At 39.2% G+C, this 18982-nt stretch overlaps 1 protein-coding gene across 1 annotated transcript in view; it reads left to right on the top strand.

The window, feature by feature from the left end:
• igsf9a (immunoglobulin superfamily, member 9a) overlaps positions 1-18982 on the top strand; it is a gene marked incomplete at its 5' end in the record, with an annotated part of 123514 nt that overhangs the window by 82201 nt on the left and 22331 nt on the right. The window contains 3 exons of the mRNA XM_079552236.1: positions 4200-4350; positions 7540-7651; positions 17980-18179. Coding sequence (XP_079408362.1) covers positions 4200-4350; positions 7540-7651; positions 17980-18179 — 463 coding nt within the window. The remainder of the gene's footprint in view (positions 1-4199; positions 4351-7539; positions 7652-17979; positions 18180-18982) is intronic.

The raw sequence follows: 18982 nt of genomic DNA on the forward strand, positions 1-18982 counted from the left end.
ATAAGAATGAATAAATAGGATACAAATTAGTCTGTTCTAATTTGTATCCTATTTATTTATTCTTATTTCCTTATTGCTATAATTCCGCACCCCTTAAAATTTTTGCTTGTTGTATATAAGATACCTCTTTTTTCTTCTATGTTACAGTTTTCACATTTCCTGTCTGTTTTTGCTCAACCTGAGTGATCTTATGGAATGCCGATTGTAACAAGTGAATTTCTCCGTTGTGAGATCAATAAAGGATTGTCTTATCTTATCTTCTCATGTTTTGAATCATGAGCAGATCCTTTCTTTCTCCATACTTTTCTATTCCCATCACTCTGGTACAAGTTGATCTCTGTCTCATCAGTCCTAGGATGTTGTTTCAGAACTGTAAAGGCTTTTTAGATGCTTTTTTTTTTGGCAAACTCTAATCAGCCTCCTGTTTTTGAGGCTCACCAGTGGTTTACACCTTGTGGTTAATCGTCTGAATTCTCTCTGGTGAAGCCTTCTCTTAATTGTTGACTTTGGCACACATACACCCACCTCCTGGAGAGTGTTTTTGATCTGACCTATTGTTGTGAAGGGGTTTGCTTCAAGGGAACAAATTCTTTGGTCATCCACCACATTTGTCATCCGTGGTCCTCTGAGTCTTTTGGTGTTGTTGTGCTCACCGGTGTGTTCTTTCTTTTTAATAATGTTCCAAACTGTTGATTTAGCCATTAGAGAGATTTTTTTTGCTATCTCTGTAATGGGTTTGTTTTGATTTTTCAGCCTAATAATGGCTTGCTTCGCTGACAGTGATAACTCTTTGGATCTCACATTGAAAATAATAGCAACAATATCCAAAATGCAAATATCACACTTGAAATGAACTCTGGACGTCTCATCTGTTCCTTTTTAATGGGATAATGCGGGAAGAGCAAACACCGGGCCATGGAACAGCTGAGAAGCCACTGGTCCCATTACTTTTGGTCCCTTAAAATGTAGGAAGCTCACCTAAAGAATGGTTGTTATTTCTACACCGTTTATCTGATTTTTATGTAAATAGCCTCAAATTGAAGCTTAAAGTCTGCAGTTTACGTACATATGTTTTGTTTCATTTGGAATAGATTGTGGTGGTTTACAGAGCCTAAAACATAAGAATTGTGTTGATGTTTCAATATTTATGGACCTGATTTGTGTGTGAAACAACCTCTTGGAGATAATCCTTCACTATAAATGTACTACTCAAGGTAACCAACTGCATAATTCCCTATAAAGTTTGTCCAAATGTTCAGAAATTGCCACAAACAACTGGCTCAGGATACAAAAAAAAAGCTATCACGCTCCACTCTACTCAGCATAACAGAAAGGAAAGTGAAAATGCAAACACACATGTGAAAATCAGCTGTTCAAGCGAGTCCCGTTACTGCACTTTAGAAACACCTTTCCCCAGTCTGTTCATCAAAACATCTGACAAATAATTAAACAGAGAAGCATAAGTTTTGATAACATACCGAGCCTAGATTGTGGCCTAATAATTATATATAATGAAATAATTATGATAATTATAAAGTAGTAAACAGGGTATCCGCGGAGTCTTAAAAAGTCTTAAAAATTCAAGAGTCCAAATTTAAGGCCTTAAAAAGTCTAAAATTCAGCCTAATTGGTCTTAAATCCATGGTAAACTGGTCTTAAAAATTAACGTTTAACGACCCAATTATTTTTGCACAATTTTGTTTAAAAAGTAGACACATAAATGCACAGAAGCACTGATGAGTAGCCGCCCGGTGCCGCTCATTTACATGGTCCGAGAGGGCGAAGGGACGCTGACGCACTGGCCGCTGCCACAAACAACGCGTAAACTCACCGTTAGTTGAGCGAGGCAGAAGGACTCTCCTTCGGAGCTTTATCCGCCCAAAAAAACGATTGAAGTCAGCAGTGTTTAGGAATCCAAAACATGACCATGGTGTGTCGCTGATGGACGTCCGTAATGCTGCTGTCGGTGGAAAGTTGCAGCAAAATGCACTGATACGTCCAATATGAAACAACGTGGATTTAATCCTTCGCTGTAAATATCCAACTCAAGGTAATGAACTGCATAATTCCCAATAAAGTGTGTCCAAATGTTCGGAAACACCCGCCATAACTGGATCAGGTGTAAACAGAACACTCCTCTGCTCAGTGACAGAAGGAAAGTGAAAGCACAAGCACGAGTCCTGTTACTTTAGAAACATGTTTCTCAGTTTGTTCATCAAAACATCTGACAAAGAAGTTTAGAAGACAAAAAACCTAGACTAGATTCTGACCTAATAATATAATTAAAATAATTATTATAATTAATTAGTTGTAAATGTTCTATGCAAACGAGTCGAAAAGCTGCTTTTATTTTTAGAAACAGTGAATGTTTACATTTTAAATACAAAAACTAAATATCTGTTTTCTTTCATTCAGTCGATAATTGTGAGTAATTATTCAATCTCAATATTCTTATTATGGGATAAGGTTGTTAAAACTTAAATGGTTGTTAAAATGCCTAATGTGAAAAATTAAGTCCTTACATTTGTACATCCCACTGTGATATCAAAAACAACAGTTTGACACTTGGATATTTGTGACAGTGATTTTCTTTAGTCCATTTATATATTGCGCGTTAAAAACAGGTCTTTTTTTTAGATTTTGTGGTCTTAAAAAGGTCTTATAAGTCTTAAATTTGACTTGTCCAACTCTGCAGATACCCTGAGTAAAGTTGACATTGTTTTGTTATTATTATTCAATGTATTTCTTTAATGCAAAGGAGTATTAAAGCCTTTTATTTTTTTAGAAACAGTGAATGTTTACAAGTTCAAGTATTAAAAAGATTTTTAAATACGAAAATATAAAATATCAGTTTCTTTTCATTGGATAAAAATGTCTGATTAATTAGTGATTAATTGTGAGTTAACTATGACATTCATGCGATTAATCACAATTGAATATTTTAATCGTTAGACAGCACTAATAATGCACCTTAAGGCTGCCCTCAGCTCTGTCTTTTGTTTTTTTTTATTGTCAGTAGAAGGCCATTGGCTAGCTCTGAGTCCTTAGAACACAAACTGCTTCCACAAAAAAGTTCCACACGCAGACACCCTGCAGTTCATGAGAAATTGGCTCCTAAAGCAAAGAAGTTTGTGGAAAAATTGACATTTTAGCCGCTACTGGCGTTTTTAACTCCAATTATTTCAAAAAGTATAAAGGCTACAGACTTCAAATTGTACAATAATAAAGACAATACTAAAAATATCCAATATGTGGAAAAAGAAGGTGGATAGGAGTGCTAGTTTTTAAGAATTTTGTTTGTTTTTGGTGATTTAGCGCAAATTCATTCACATTTCATATTTGTGCCACTTATCATATATATTTTTTTTTGTCCTTTATTTATCCAGGATAAAACTCATTGAGATTAAAAATCTCTTTTTCAAGAGTGTCCTGGCCAAGATGATATATAACAGTTGCTGAAGACAATTCAGGTGCAACACATTCTAGAATCGCATGTGCTAGTAATTTCTTCTTAAAGGGACTATACGGAGTTTAAAAACGTTAAAATTATGTATTTTCCTCCCCCTACATGTTCCAGCAATGTCCTAATGTGCAGAATGAGCCCAGACCTGTTCACCACAACTGCCTCTAAAATCTTGCACTGTCACTCAAAAAGGTGTTAATTCAGGTCTGAAGTGCCGTCATGCACGTGCTTAATATAGAAGCTGCAGTTACGCATAAGGCCTGAGATGGCAGTAGTGAGTATAAAATCACAAACTTGCGTCTAGCCCCTTTAACACCTTGGTTAGTAAGGGCTCTGAAACATTCGAAAAATACCCTCAGACCCACATTTACATATAGCATGCAGCTATAGCATTCTCTGTTATTTAGTTTGTGAAGCTCGGCTGTTTGACCACTTGGTTCCTCTCCAGGTGTCTGTGTCTTTATTAATATATGCATATGTAGTTCATCATGTGTTCATCAGTATGAGTGGAGCAGATTGTTTTCCCCCAATAGTTCAGACGTGACTGTTTGTGGGCGTTCACAAAGCCATCTATCTATTTTCTGAATAATAATAAGGACACAGCTCTACAGTTATTGCTCATTACTATCCTGTACGCGTCATCAACCATTCAAACTGAGACCTCCATTCCCCTGTGATGAATCTAACATTATTATCACTTATTTCTTTCGTGTGGATGTTGCTTTGCCTTTTCCAGTTGGACGTATCTCGCCGTGTGGCTTACTCCATCACTCCGAATGGCTCTTTACTGCTGCAGCCTCTTACCAAGGAGCACCAGGGCTCATGGGAGTGCAGCGCTGCCAACCGGGTCGCCTCCGTGTCCGCCACCACTCAGGTCTATGTGCTGGGTATGTGCCTGTCCCTACTCTCCTCTGCTGCTCTTCACATCAGCGGCACACCTTTCTGTGCCCCTTTCATACATTATAGTGCTTATAGTGCAAAGAATCACAATGAGCTGAGAAATTTGAAAGTATTGATCTTATTTAAGTAATGTATTCCTCAATGGCTACACATTGTAGGATATGTGATAACTGGCTGTCTTTTGAGGGGGAAATAAAGAATGACTCAATTGATTATTGTATTTTGAACATAAGAGGTACACAACTACCGAATTACCGAATCTACCATTTAGTTTCTGCATGAATGTTTTGAATGGGATAAAAAATAAAGTATTTGGCCATTAAAATGGCATTAAAAACATGCAATTTGACTAAATGCTACCTATACATGTTTATGAATGTCTTGTAAGAGGGATTGGACTTCAGTTGACCTGTTGGCGCATATTTGCACACTTTCTGTGCAGGGGCCAGGTGTGACTGACGAGAGATTGTTTAATGCATGAACAGTAGAGATGCACCTTTTTTGCTTCCAATACGGGGGTTTGTGTATCTGCCAATATTAACCGACACCAAGAGACTGTCTTAAAAGTAGCTGTCACTGAATGAATAATTGAATGGTCCTCTTTTCTCCATTTTATCTATTATCTTTTCTTGTCATGATGTGACAGATCAATTATCAATTCTATCTATTAATAAACTAAATTCTTTTTTTTTTTAACAATGATCACTGAACTTTCCTATACTAAATATCCATTTAGTTACATTAACTCATTGACTGCCAATGACATCTATAGACGTCAATAGGTTTTTCAATGGGAACAGCTGCAGCAAAGCCTTGAGCATGTCTGGTGTTAAAATCTTAGTTGTGCTGCCTAATGCTGCCATTAGCTTTTTGGTCAGAAAACAGCATTTTGGGTGATTTCACCTATTACCTACGGACGATTACTAAAGAATGGAAAGAGGCACAAACACACTTTTTTTTAGATGAAAAAAGAGAGTCTAATCTTTCTTTTGGTGGGTTTTGCGTTGATTATTAACACAAAATAATAACTATATAACAAAAATGTTATATAAGTTTCAAAAACGACAGTGGCCGATTTGATTTGATTAGGCTCCATTAGGTATTTCTATCATAGTTTCTGACCTTGCCTTGAAGTTGCCTCTAGCAATAGCATACTGTTGCTCGCTGCGGCATTTTGTGTGTTGGCATAGATTAAAACTAGCTACTCCAGGTTCTGCCCTTCGAAATGGCATACAGCGCCTATATTAACTTAGATTCAGTTGGCGATGATGGAGAATTATAGAGTTAATTCAGCCATGGCACATTCCTTTCGAATCTTATCATATTGTACTGTCAAAGGGGAACATTCAGGCGCCGACCTTCTACATGACTTGTGGCCTAGTCAACGTGGCACATTGTCCGAGAGGTAGACTGTTAGTGCCTACGTGTAACCAAGGCTATATAGCTCTCTTCATGTGGAAGTATCGCCAGACTCTGAATGATCAATGCTCTGAACATTGTGTTGACTGTTCAAATGTCTCCAGGCCTGTAATACGGTAATAAACTTCTACCATGTAAGACATCCAGACCGTGTCCCGTCTCTCCATCCAGATCTCCTCCGGACTCCTTTAGTATTTCCCTAACAGGTGAAAGTTGGGTTTTTAATACGGTATCATATTTTTTACTATATCCGATACCAGTATGGGATCGTGCATCCCTAACAAAAAGTACCGTCAAAAAACTTGCAGGGTATGAGGGTTTATTAATCAATTAATTGTTTATTAATTAATTAATAGGTTGTAGATTAGCCTTAAAATTGAACAGGGCACCAGTTCGAAAAAGCGAACAAAATACAAGTAAGAATAGGAGGCTGAACTACAGATTTATCTGAAGGAAGTAAGGTCTTTAACGTACACATTGACCCTTAGTCTGAAATAATAAACACAGACATTACCAAAGCAAACTGTGGTTTATGGAGGTTTAATGATCAAAATCAATTAACAGACGGCATTAAATATTAAAGTGCAAACAGGATAACCTAGAAGGCTTACATTATGAATAATCAGATAAAATGTTCTAAAATTGTATCTGAAAGTCAGTAAGGTGGTTTGCGGAGAAGTTAAGTGAGTCTTATTGAGCCAGGTCTGTGAGATGCGCTTACGACCGTGAGAGAAAGGTTTTCCACGCCAACTGTGGTCCGGCGTTCCAAAGTCCTGGTGTCCGACAGCCTTTTGTCATGGTCTCTCGGGTGGCGATCTCAAGCTGATGCAGGCGAGGCGGGGGGGGTCTCTCTCCAGCTCCTCTGGGCCATGGGCGTTTAGCTTGACAAGCAAGACTCAAAATGGTTGCGCTGAAAGCTCAGCGATCAAAAATGTTGTTGTCTTGTAGGAAAAATGCAAGTAACTGATAGTTACAAATCACGTCAAATGACGGGCTCAAACTTAAAGATTCTTGTGGTCCATCTGAGACAAAGAGAGGTCAGAGTTCAGCGGGGGATGTCGCCATGTGCTTATCCCTTCCGGCCGTCTCCCCTTCCTCCGTCTGTCTGGATGAACTGGAAGAAGACAACTCACAAGGAAAAAACTCGAACTCCGAACTGCTTAATGTCCCCGTTCTTTATATGGGGGGCGGCCCCTTTGTCTCTGCGGTACTCGACCACTCAATTCAGTCATAACTCAATATGGCAAGTCACAGGGTGGGAGGAAGTCTTGTGTTATATAGGCCATAGTTCACCCTCACACGCTACAAACTCAATTCAGTTCCATCAGCTTCATTGTCAGTTCTTCTAATATGCAATAAAAGAGCAAGTAAGTAAAATAAATAACAGGACATTATCAGTATGTGCACAATAGAGTAGAATAGCTAACGTTACTCCCGAGCCCCGGGGCTGTATAATTAAACAAGGTATTAAACTGGTGAGCTTCAGGCCACGGATTGTATGACTGCCGTTGAAATGAGACCAAAATAATCTGAAATGTGAATTGAAAACCAAATAAGAGAGGAATAGGAAATCAAAACTTAAAACTCCTCAAACAAATATTCTGAATTCAGTATCGTCATTTCTTCCATGCAATCATCTCTCTCCTCCTCCATGGGATGAATGCAGTACTATTGAGCCAACCTTTAGACTTTCACTGGAGCTTTTAGTTGAAGTGTTTGCCAATTTCATACCTGCTCCTTTCTATTCTGCCCTGTAGGAACCAGTCCGCACGCTGCTACTGACCTCTCCGTCTCTGCCGGGCTGAAGGAGGCCAACGTGTCCTGGGAGGCGGGCTTTGATGGTGGATCCGAACAGACGTTTTCAGTTTGGTGGGTGTAAAAAAAAACTTTTAAAAAACTAATATGTCCGGTAACCATGGCAGCCCTTTACAGTGGACATGTACTGCTCTATTGATCTCAAGGATGTGAAATTCATTTGTCTGTTATCACTCTCAGGCAGCAGAGATAGAATGCTAGAGCCAGGATTAAGGGATGTAATTCGGAAGGCACGCTCGCTACTATAGGGAGAAGGCCGTAACGGCAAGTGGTTCGTTTGAAGTGGCTGCCTTTGAAATCTGACGGAAAAGATCAAGGGTCACGAGAGACAACAAACAAGTGAGATTAATAGATGACATTTTATCTCAGTGATTTGAAAAGGAGATTATTTTCACCTTGTTCCCTCGTGGAAAAAAAAGAGTAGTATTTTTGCTTCATTCACAGAGTTTTGAGTGATCCTGTTTGCTTTGGTCATTTTCTCTTCCGCTGCAGAAGTGGTCCAAGCTGTATTTCCTTCTATTTGTAGTACTATTAGATTATTTACGCCTTTTATTTTTTTTTTTAGAACTTAATTTTTATTGTGTTTTTCAAACAAGATACATTAACATTAAGTCACTTTTTTTTTTTTACATCGAAGAACAAACACACACACAAAAAACAAACAAACCAGCAAGCACTTAAATGCAGGGTCTTAGCATCCGAGAAAAGTACTCATTGTCCACGTGAGATAAAATAAATTGTAAGAGAATAATATAAGAGAAAATGAAGCCAAGAATAATTAAAATAAAATAAAGCAAAACAACCCAGATCACATCTTATTGTATCAGTAGAGGTAGAACGGGTTTCCAGCGTTTATCAAAGATAGGCTTTTGTAACCTCAATGAATATGTTATTTGTTCCATTTGATATATACTCCATACTTTCTGAATCCATATATTGTAAGTCGGTGGCTCTGGTTTAAGCCATCTAATAGTTATGCATTTCAATGCGACTGTAAGTAATATATTTAAAAGGTACTTATGGTCTCTGCTGACAATCCCCTTAGGTATTGCTCCCAGCAGTGCTACTGTGGGAGTAAGTGGGATGTCATGTTTGAATATAACTTTAAGCGCATCAAAGACCTCTTTCCAGAATAACATTAATGCGGGACATTGCCAAAATATGTGGTTGTGGTTAGCATTGATTGCCCCACAGTTTCTCCAGCATGAGCCAAGGTGGGGCAAACCCATCTTGGCAGTTATTTCTGGTGTCCTGAAAAATCTAGTGATCACTTTCCATTTAAACTCTTTCCAAATGTTCGAATTTGTGGTTAGATGTGCCTCAGTACATATCTCCTCCCATATATCCTCTGGTATAGCTATTGTCATCTCCGCTTCCCATCTTGTTCTTATGTACTGAGAGTCATTTGTGCACATACTTAAAAATATAGTATATAGCTTGCCTATAATTTTCTTATCAGTATTAACTAATTGTCTCACAAGAAACTGTTCTATAGGAGTAGGGTTTATACACCGTTTCCAGTCTTTATGGGTTGTCAGAAATGATCTTAATTGTAAATACCTAAAAAAATCAGTATTGGAAAGACCAAATTCATTTCTTAACTGCTCAAATGTTTTAATATTCCCATCTTTAACTAACTGATATATACAAGTTAATCTATAATCGGACCATTTCTTGAATGCATTATCTAACTTGTTTGGTGCGAATGTTTTCATTAATCCAATATTTGTCAACAATGAAAGTGACTTTGGCAACCCAAAAACAGATCGAATCTTGTTCCAAACCTTCAGTGTATTTTTTGTCCAGATTGACATTTCTTTTATAGGAGAATCTGAAAAGGGCATGTTTTGTAAAAGGTCTACACACTGAGAATTTTCTATATTAAGCCAGCGGGTTGTTGTGTCATTCTGAATCCATACTATCAATGCTTTCAGTTGGGCAGCCCAAAAATAAAATTTTAAGTTTGGGAGTTTAAGACCACCGTCTGGTTTGGCTAACTGTAAAGTCTTAAGTCTAATTCTAGGGCGTTTCTTCTGCCATATGAATGAGGATATTAATTTGTTGAGTTGATCGAATGTTTGTTTTGGGATCTCCACAGGTAACATCTGAAATAAGTAGAGAAGACGAGGCAGGACATTCATGCGTATACTTTCAACACGACCCAATAATGAGAGCGGAAGAGAGGACCATCGTTCTAGATCTCTGCTAATATTACGAATAATTTTGTCATAGTTTGCCTTATATAAATTATTTAAAGGTGAAGTTATATAAATCCCCAAGTATTTAATTCCTTCGGTTGGCCATCTGAGTTCACTTTGAAGTTTGAAGTTGTTTGAGACAAGATTATTAACATCCATGACCTCAGTTTTTCCTACATTTACTTTGTAGCCAGAGTAATACCCATATTGAGCAATAAGGTCTTTCAAATAAGGAATTGTTGACGAGGGTTCTGTTAAATACAATAGAACATCATCAGCGTAAAGTGATATCTTGTGCATCTCATTTTCTATTAATACACCCTTAATATTGCTATCGTCTCTAATGAGCTGTGCTAGCGGTTCTATACTGATAGCAAACAGCAGGGGGGACAAGGAGCAGCCCTGTCTACAGCCACGTTCTAATGTGAAACTTTGGGATCTGTATCCATTAACCTTAACTGCCGCCTGTGGAGATGAATAGAGTGTTTTTATCCATTTCTGAAAATTGGGTCCAAAATTAAACCGTTTTAGCGTCTGTAGCAAATATTGCCATGAAACTCTGTCAAATGCTTTCTGTGCGTCTAAGGATATAATCACTGATTCCAATTTTTTGTCTTTTAAATAAGAAATTATATTTAATAATCGTCTTACATTATCTCCATAGTATCTCCCCGTGATGAACCCAGTCTGGTCAGGGTGTATAATTTGGGTAATTATTCGATTAACCCGTCTGGCCAGTATTGTTGTTAATATACTTAAATCTTTGTTTATCAAAGATATTGGCCTATAAGACTGACAATCGGTGGGATCTTTACCCTCTTTATGAATAACAACTACGGTAGCCTCATTCCACGATGGAGCCATGGTTCCTGTCTCTAGGGCATATCTATACGTTTTTAATAGTAAGGGTGCCAACACATCTTTAAAAGCCTTATAGAATTCGCTAACATATCCGTCTGGACCCGGGCTTTTATTATTCTTTAGTGTTGAGATAACATCCTTCACTTCTGACTCTTCAATTGGTTTATCTAACTCCTCAAGAGAGGAGGCGGTCAATTCTGGAAGTTTAATACGAGCCAAATAATCTGCTAGCTCTGAATCGTCTAAGCAGGTATCAGTATTTTTGTACAATAATTTATAAAACTCTGCAAAGGAATTAGCTATATCATTTGGTTTTGTGACAAAAGTTGCTTGTGATTTTATTTTTTGTATGACATTTGTAGATTGTTGCCTCCTAAGCCTGAATGCCAATAGTTTGCTTGCCCTATTTCCATCCTCATAGTACCTTTGATTTGTAAACCTTAAATTTCCTTCAATTTTTCCGGATAATAGGCTATTAAGTTGTCTACGGGACGCGTTTAATTCCTTTGTTATTGCAGCTGTTGCTGCTCGTTTGTGTGCATTTTCTAGATTTTTTATTGTTTCTTCCAACTCATGCTGTTTGAAGTTCCTTTCTTTTTTCTTTGCTGATGCATATGAAATAATGCGGCCCCTCAGATATGCTTTGGCACAGTCCCATAATATTAGGGGATTTATCTCTGGTATACTATTGTATTCCAGGTAGTTTTTAAGCTCAGTTCTGACAAGAGATATAAATTCTTCGTCATTGAGGAGAGATGTATTAAACCTCCACTGTTTAGTCGTTTGTCTTTGTCCTATGTTCCATTGCAGTAAAATAGGTGCATGGTCTGATAGAGTTATAGGCATAATCTCAATGTCTGTTATTCGATGTATATCAACCTTGGGAGCGAAAAAATAATCTATTCTGGAGTAGGATACATGTCTACTTGAGTAGAACGTGAAATCTCTTCGTCTTGGAAACGTAGTCCTCCAGACGTCTACCAGGCCGGCTTCTGCAACATAATGTTTAAGGGCTTTGCTCATTCTGGTTAAGGGTGCCTTGGAGGGTGGTTGTCTATCGGTTAGCTGCGACATTACACAGTTGAAATCCCCTCCCATCAGTAATAATCCAGTGCTATGCTGTAAAATCATACTGAACAGCGTCCTAATAAATTTCGGCTCATCTTCATTGGGTGCGTAGACATTAATAAGGGACACTTCAATCCCATCAATTAGTCCATTTACCAGTAAATATCTCCCTTCAGTGTCCTTAAATATTGATGTTTTGGTGAAGTTTATCTGTCTGTGGATGAGTATGGAGACTCCTTTCTTCCTCCCGGATGGGTGGGAAGAGTAATATATTTTGTCCGCCCATGATTTTAACTTTTCGTGTTCCACATCTGACAGGTGAGTTTCTTGTAAAAATGCAATATGGCAGTTATTTTGTTTTAATTGACGAAGTATTTTCTTTTTCTTTATTGGGCTGTGTAGACCCTTCACATTGTAACTTATGATTCTTAACATGTCCATATTCACAAACTAATAATTATGATTTGACTGCAAGCTAAGAGCTGGTGAGACAGGAAGTGGAGATGCTGTGCTGACATATTTATATATGTAATGATAAAAGAAATAACTAAGATAGTAACTGGGCTCTTTGGAGAGGAATGTTTTACTCTGTAAAAGATAGAGTGACAGTAAAATAAAAAATAACCCTGCTGCTTTCACATTTGTTTCAGGATCCCCGGGGAACAGGGGGATCAAAACAAAAACACTAAACCTATAACCAACATGAACACTTAAAGAAGGCATTAGTTAAAGTGGGAAACTAGTCCCTAGCCACTAAGCAAGTGGCAAAAATGCGCAGTCTGGATTGAAGTGACTGCGTAGAGGAGGACAAAAGTAAAACAGATAAATGAAATAAAAAAAAATTAAAAAAAAAAATGTTCAGGCCCCCGCACAACAAAAATATATATTTATATAAACAGCTCTTCAAAAACATTAATAATAATAGTAATAATAATAATAAAATAATAATAAGATAAAAAAATAATAAAATAGAGGTAGCTGGTATCAGTGCAGTAGCCTATTACACTAAACAATATAACAGTAATATAACAACTCCAACCTGCATAATAGGCTACCAATTGTCAATTGTCCAGTTGTCCGTGGTTGTTTCATAAAGGCGAATAAGTTCACTCAACTTGCAGTTGCTGTCCAGCTGATACAATGCTCTTCGCATAAGCCATGGCCTTTCTGTGGTCCACGAAGTCCTTGGTCTCCTCTCGGTATGTGATCCGAAACTTTGCAGGGAAGAATAGGCCATAGCGGATTTCTCTATGGCCTCTCAGGATATTCCGCACATCTGTGAATGCAGCTCTAGCCTTTGCCACATTAGGAGTGTAGTCGGGAAATATTGAGACGCGTTGTCCTTTGTAAGACAGCGGGGCGTTATCACGCGCTTTCCGTAAGATCACCGCGACATCTCCATCATAGTGTAGTTTTGCTATTATCACCCGTGGCTTCTCGCTGTCCTTTGGGTTGTCACGAGCAAGCACTCGATGAGAGCGATCCACCTTGATCTCACGGTCGAGTTGTAGCATTGTTTTGAGAACGTTAGCAACAGCCGCGGGAGAGCTGGAATCAGGCTGCTCTTTAATTCCGGCGATCCTAATATTACAGCGTCTGCTTCGGCCCTCCATGTCCTCACACTTGTCTCTCAGCGTACTCACATCTTTTTGTAGGCTCGCTACAGTGTCGCGTAGCGAGGTTACCTCATCGGACCATGATGACAAGCCGCTATCCATGTCTTGAATATCAGTTCTCATCTGCTCCATTTCTTCTCGGAGTGTTTTGGTATCATTAGCAAGATCAGCTTTGAGCCCTTGTATTTCCGACTTCAGGACGCTGAAATCTTCGGCCAATGCCGTTTTGAGTTCTTCCCTTATTACTTCTTTAAAGTCCGCTCTTAGTGATGCCAGGATGTCTGCTTTGATGCTGTCAGCAGTCATACCTGGGTTTTCACTTGGTGTAGATAAGGGTTGGTCCACTTCGCTCGGTGTAGTCTGCCTCGTGGTGTTTCTTGTGACAGGCCCTGGTCTGCTAGCTTCGTTGCTAACGTTGCCGAGATACTTGTACTTCTGCAGTTTTTCCGCCATTAACTCCCACAGACAATGCGCAGATTGGAACGGGATATTGAACGTCACCTCTATGCTGCCTCTGCCATGGATTTTAGCTGTTTTATAACAAATTATTTACGGATTCTGCGGGAGCTCTGAAGGATGCGTCTTACTCCATGTCCTGCTCACGAGCGCCCCCTTATTTACGCCTTTTAGAATCTTTTTAGCGCATACAACTCCCAGTGCGGTCTGCAGAGGGAACACCAGCTTTGAAATGCCAAACGCTATAATCCATGCACTTGATTTTAAGTTTGAAAGGGTAAAAGATTCATACTGGGATGGCCAAAAGCAGGTTTAAAGCCACAATGATGAAATCCCACGGCAGCACAGTGACAAAGTAGTTAACTCTTCCACAGCACTGCAAGACAGTTCTTTTGGCTACTTTAGTCAGTCAGGGTTGCCATGGTTAACCAGTTGGTTTTTGTTAAAAATATTAAAACATGTACACTACTGGTGTGATTCTCATTGAAGACATGAAACTATAAGTAAACAAATGGGATTATGTCGGGAACAATAAATGGTGAAATTATGAATAGAATGATTAATGGGTGAACTATGTTTTATATTTTTAATTCTTCAAAATTGCCACCATTTATTCTTGCCATTTTCTCAATGAGCTTCATTTAATATGGTAGTCACCTGAAATAGTCTGTGAAGTGAAAACCATTTCTGGTGACGACATCATGAAGTCAAAAGTGCAAAGCAGGAATCAAAGCGAAAGCCTATTTTGAAGAAAGTATTTCAAATGTTTTAGTATGTATTTTAATATAGCATATGTGTTCATTCATAAATTAATGCCTCAGTGAGAATCTACAGTGTAAATGATCTTGAAATAAAAGAAAAACAATGCCTAAAAAAAGCGTCTCTTTTGACCGTTAGTGTATGCATCAGTCGCCAGCATGGCAGTCAGTTTCATATTATTGTTCTCATTGGGAAATTAGTCCTCTGCATTTGACTCATCTTTCAACCACAGTGTCTGGGGACTCCTCTTCAAAGCTTGAGCTTGGTTTGGTCAGGACTATCTAGCTCAAGGATTAGCCTGTTGTACATGTTTTAGGTTTACCATTACGGGCAATGAGGGACATGAAAAGCTCCTTTGAGAGCTGTTGAACTGTTGAGAGAAAAAAAAGGGAAACATTGTCAGGTTAGATTTACAAACAAATACAAATAAAATACAAGTAAATGAGTAATATTTTTCCATTTGTCATATCCAGATTCACACCAGAAGCCTGCTTGCTCCAAAAACGAAAATATCCTATTGGAAGGCAATTGATATTTTCCTCAGCGCAATTGAGGGGCCCCCTGTGAACTTCTTCCCCCATGCTGCGATTTCGCCCCCTACGCTGTGTTTCAACTGAAATCGGGGAGATTTTCTATGTTTTTTTTTTTCCTTTTTGAATTGATACCATGGTATTAATTAATTAATTAATTTATTTATTTATTTTTTAACACGTTTGGCCCTCAAGATTCAGGAAATAGTGTTTTATTGTTTTACGGCTGTAAAACGGCGCTTCACGGAAGCACTGGACAGCGAGCGCTGGCCCTACGCTGTGAAAAGATCCTGGTGAAAACCCTGTTCCTCATTAGTCTGTAAGAAGCTATTGTTACAAAACTGGAAAAACACAGACACCTCAGTAATGGGAGAAGTCTTGAGATACAGAGAAAACCACTCACACATGAGGAAAACTCTACATGACTAATGATTGTCAACTTTTATACGAGCAATTTCACATCTCAGGCAAACCACACAAGCTGCTTGTGAGCAAAGATGGCAAAAGTTTCCATGGCAGTAATAAGATATGTCCAATTTAGAGCTTGGGTAAAATTGCATTAGGTTAAAACTCATAAACTCTGAATGCATAAAGTTCTGCAGTTGTCTTTTGTAATCGCATTGAAAGCCTAGCAGCTCTTATCAGATACGAGATGAGCGATCTTCATCCCGCAGAGAGAACTGGGTCGATGCTGGAGCAACTTCTTCCTGCTGATAAACTGTATATATGGTATTTTAGCGTATCTGCTGTTCCCACTTCATTTTTTGTCATTTTTGTTTAAACTAGTGTATTTTGAATTGATATAGTGGAATGTTTGGAATTTCTTTTGGTGGTAAGTTGTGTAAGAGTAGAGGTTCACATCAGGAGCACACAGCAATCTGATAAGCCTATCATTCCCTGATTACTTCCAGCAAAGGAGGAAGTGGAAGCGCAGTATTACATCGACAAAGCAGCAGATGCGTGTGCCATTGGCACTTAGCGCACCGTGGAGATGTCAGCTACTCGGCCGTGCAGTGTGAGAATTTTCCATAATTATTTGACGCTGTTCGCGGTGGTTTCTCGTGGCACTGAAAAATCACTGAGATCTTCTATTTGACGGAGATTTATACATTGGATGTGAGCAGCCTACAACAAAATGCATGGTCTCTACTGTTGACTTTATCTGACCATTCTCAAAACCCTGACCCAAAACTGTCATTTTCCAATCATACTTTATTCTTTCCAAGCCGAAAAGAGTCAGAAACGGCACCGGCTAACTTTTAAGCCATTGTAAAACTTATTCATGAGTATCATGAGCTTGCTGAGCATTGTCACAAAAAAGCTGTGTCTGCCACTAAAATATCTGGCACGTTTACTTTTTAAGTGCTACAACAAGCTTTTAGTAGCCCTGATTCTTTTCAGCTGCGGATGGTTTGGTGTTTCCAGCGCTGTTAGCGCAGGAGACATCGCGACTGGAGACTCATAGCTGATATATTAATTACATCGCTGAATAAGAACTAAAGCCACGGGGGAGACAAAGCCACTGCAGCCAGTGGCTAGCTAACTAACTTAACAATAACACTCATATTTTTTCAATTCAAGATTAACATAAGAAGATAATTTACCCGGTAGTACAAGAGCATGACTAGTCCACATGACTGTGCTTGTTGGATTTAAGGTGGCTCCAGGGACTTTTCAAAAGAGACTGATGTTTAAGCCTCGATAGTTGTAGTGTCTCTTTCTTTGCATATTTTAATTCCTTAGCAACCCATTTTGATTCGATATTGTGCTGGTATTTCACCAAAAAGAGTCACTAACACGCTCTTCTTCTTGACAAAGCTGGCTAACAGTTGCTAAGGGGGTGGGACTTTTGCAAAAGGTCAATATATATATAATATCTATGTTTATTTTTCTGATGCATGTGTACATGCACGGAATTTGCATGACGAGCAGTGCGTAAGCGTATGTTTTTATGGGAGGACAGTGCTTAGTGGAGTGTTGTATTCTTGCCTTTTAAAGTAATCTTTAAATGCTACTTAGTTTCACCTTTTTTAATCTGTGGTCATTCCATGTACCCCCTGCTAATTGCTCAAGTGGGTCCCCTTACCCCTGGTTGGGAAACACTGATCTACAGCAAAGGTTTCTATATGATATCTCTCCTAATCACCTGCAGTGTCTCACCTTAATGAAAGAAAAGGTACATGCCCGTCCAAGTGCTCTAACTAAAAGTGAAATATGTTCCATTTTACAAAGAACAGAGCCTCTCCATTAAGTCCAAACTATCTTCTTCAAAGTTTTCAAAGAGCCCTTTTCTCTCCTCGCCATTAATAATTTGCATCACCTTTTCGATAGGTGCATAGCTTTGTGCCGCCTTGGGTCAAAGTCTGTGCGAGCCAGCTCTCGTTAGAACATGAAAACCCCATATAAAAAGAGTTTCAGTGGCCAGGCTGTCTCTGGCACAAGAATCTGAAGTCGGTGATGAGAATGAATGTTTAATGCAGCCTACTTTTTCTGTCATGTTTGATAAAAGTGGTGTGACAGAGTACTCTTTTGTTCTGAGCGCCGGAATCTGAGCTCATGTCTGTTTTTGCTGGGGAGGGATGGCAGGGAGTCAAACTGTAGTGTTAAAGGCGCACATTACACTCGGCTCCTCGAGTGTTTATCCATGTTTTAATGTTCCTCGTGAAAAATGCATTTGTTTTGTTTCAGCCATTCATGTTTTTAAAGTGATCCTGCATTTTTAATTATTCCCAGGATCTCCGTTCCAGCAGTTTATGTCATAAGATGCTGCCATCCTTTACCAGGAAGTGCTCCTCCATGTTCCCCAATCAGCTGCTTCTCTTTCTACCATTTATGCTGTGAAATATAATCAGTATTAATTGTAACATTGCTGATTCTCGGGCTCCTTCCTGCAGGGTGAAGCGTTTGACAGCGGTGGATGGTCAAGTGGACAGTGAGAAGCAGGAGTGGTTCTCTGTCCCTGTGCCCCCCTCCTCTGGGACCAGTCTGAAGGTGACGTCTCTGTCTCCTGCCACCGCCTACCAGTTCAGTGTCCTGTCACAGAACAAGCTGGGCACCGGGCCTTTCAGTGAGATTGTCACCGCTCGCACGCTGGGTCAGTATCATTCTCCTCTATTGCAGTGGCACAGATAGTAGAGAAGGTGGCCTTATGAAAGGTCAACGGTTTGAATCCCACTGTTGCAGACTGTCATTGTGTCCTTGGGCACCACACACCCACCTTTAAGTGCCAAATGAAGTAGTCAGCTTTTTTTTTTTCAATTATTGTATAAATTTTAAGGCTGTAAAACCCCTCACCACACACTTTTCTCACTAGTTCACACGGGTTCTCCCTTATGCCTGGTGTACACTGTGTGATTTTATTTGTCTAATAAGATTTTTAGATTTACATTATAGACGTGGGAATGGAAACGTCATGAGCTGCTCTCGTCTCTGCTGTCGTAGCTACGACCAAAGTTTTATCGTAGCAGTTTCCGGCACCAGAAGGCAAGTGTTTTGCTTAAGCGAGCGCACATGCAAGCGTTGTATATTTCCACGGAAATGTACAGGGAAGGTGGAGTCGGACCCGCTCATGCCCGGCCTTTTGCTGTGACTCTGCGGTGTGCGCTGATGTGTTGACGAGACACAAAGGAGCCTCACTCTGTGACCAGTCAATCTGGACGCATGCGCGTATGGCGTTCATATGCTGTAGGTGAGCCGCTTTATAGCGAGAGACCACTGTACAGCCCTCTGATACAGCATTTTACAATTTTAGATATATACTGCGATGGAAAAGTAAAAAAAAAAAAAAGCAGGAAAATAAAGTTTTGAAGGTTTTAAACCGGCGTTATCGAGTGAACTAAAGACAGCACTATCTCAAAATGCCGTCCATTTACTTGCCATAAGAAAGCTGCATTAATA

Source organism: Gobius niger (assembly GCF_951799975.1).
Source record: "Gobius niger genome assembly, chromosome: 2".
Classification (NCBI taxonomy): Eukaryota; Metazoa; Chordata; class Actinopteri; order Gobiiformes; family Gobiidae; genus Gobius; species Gobius niger.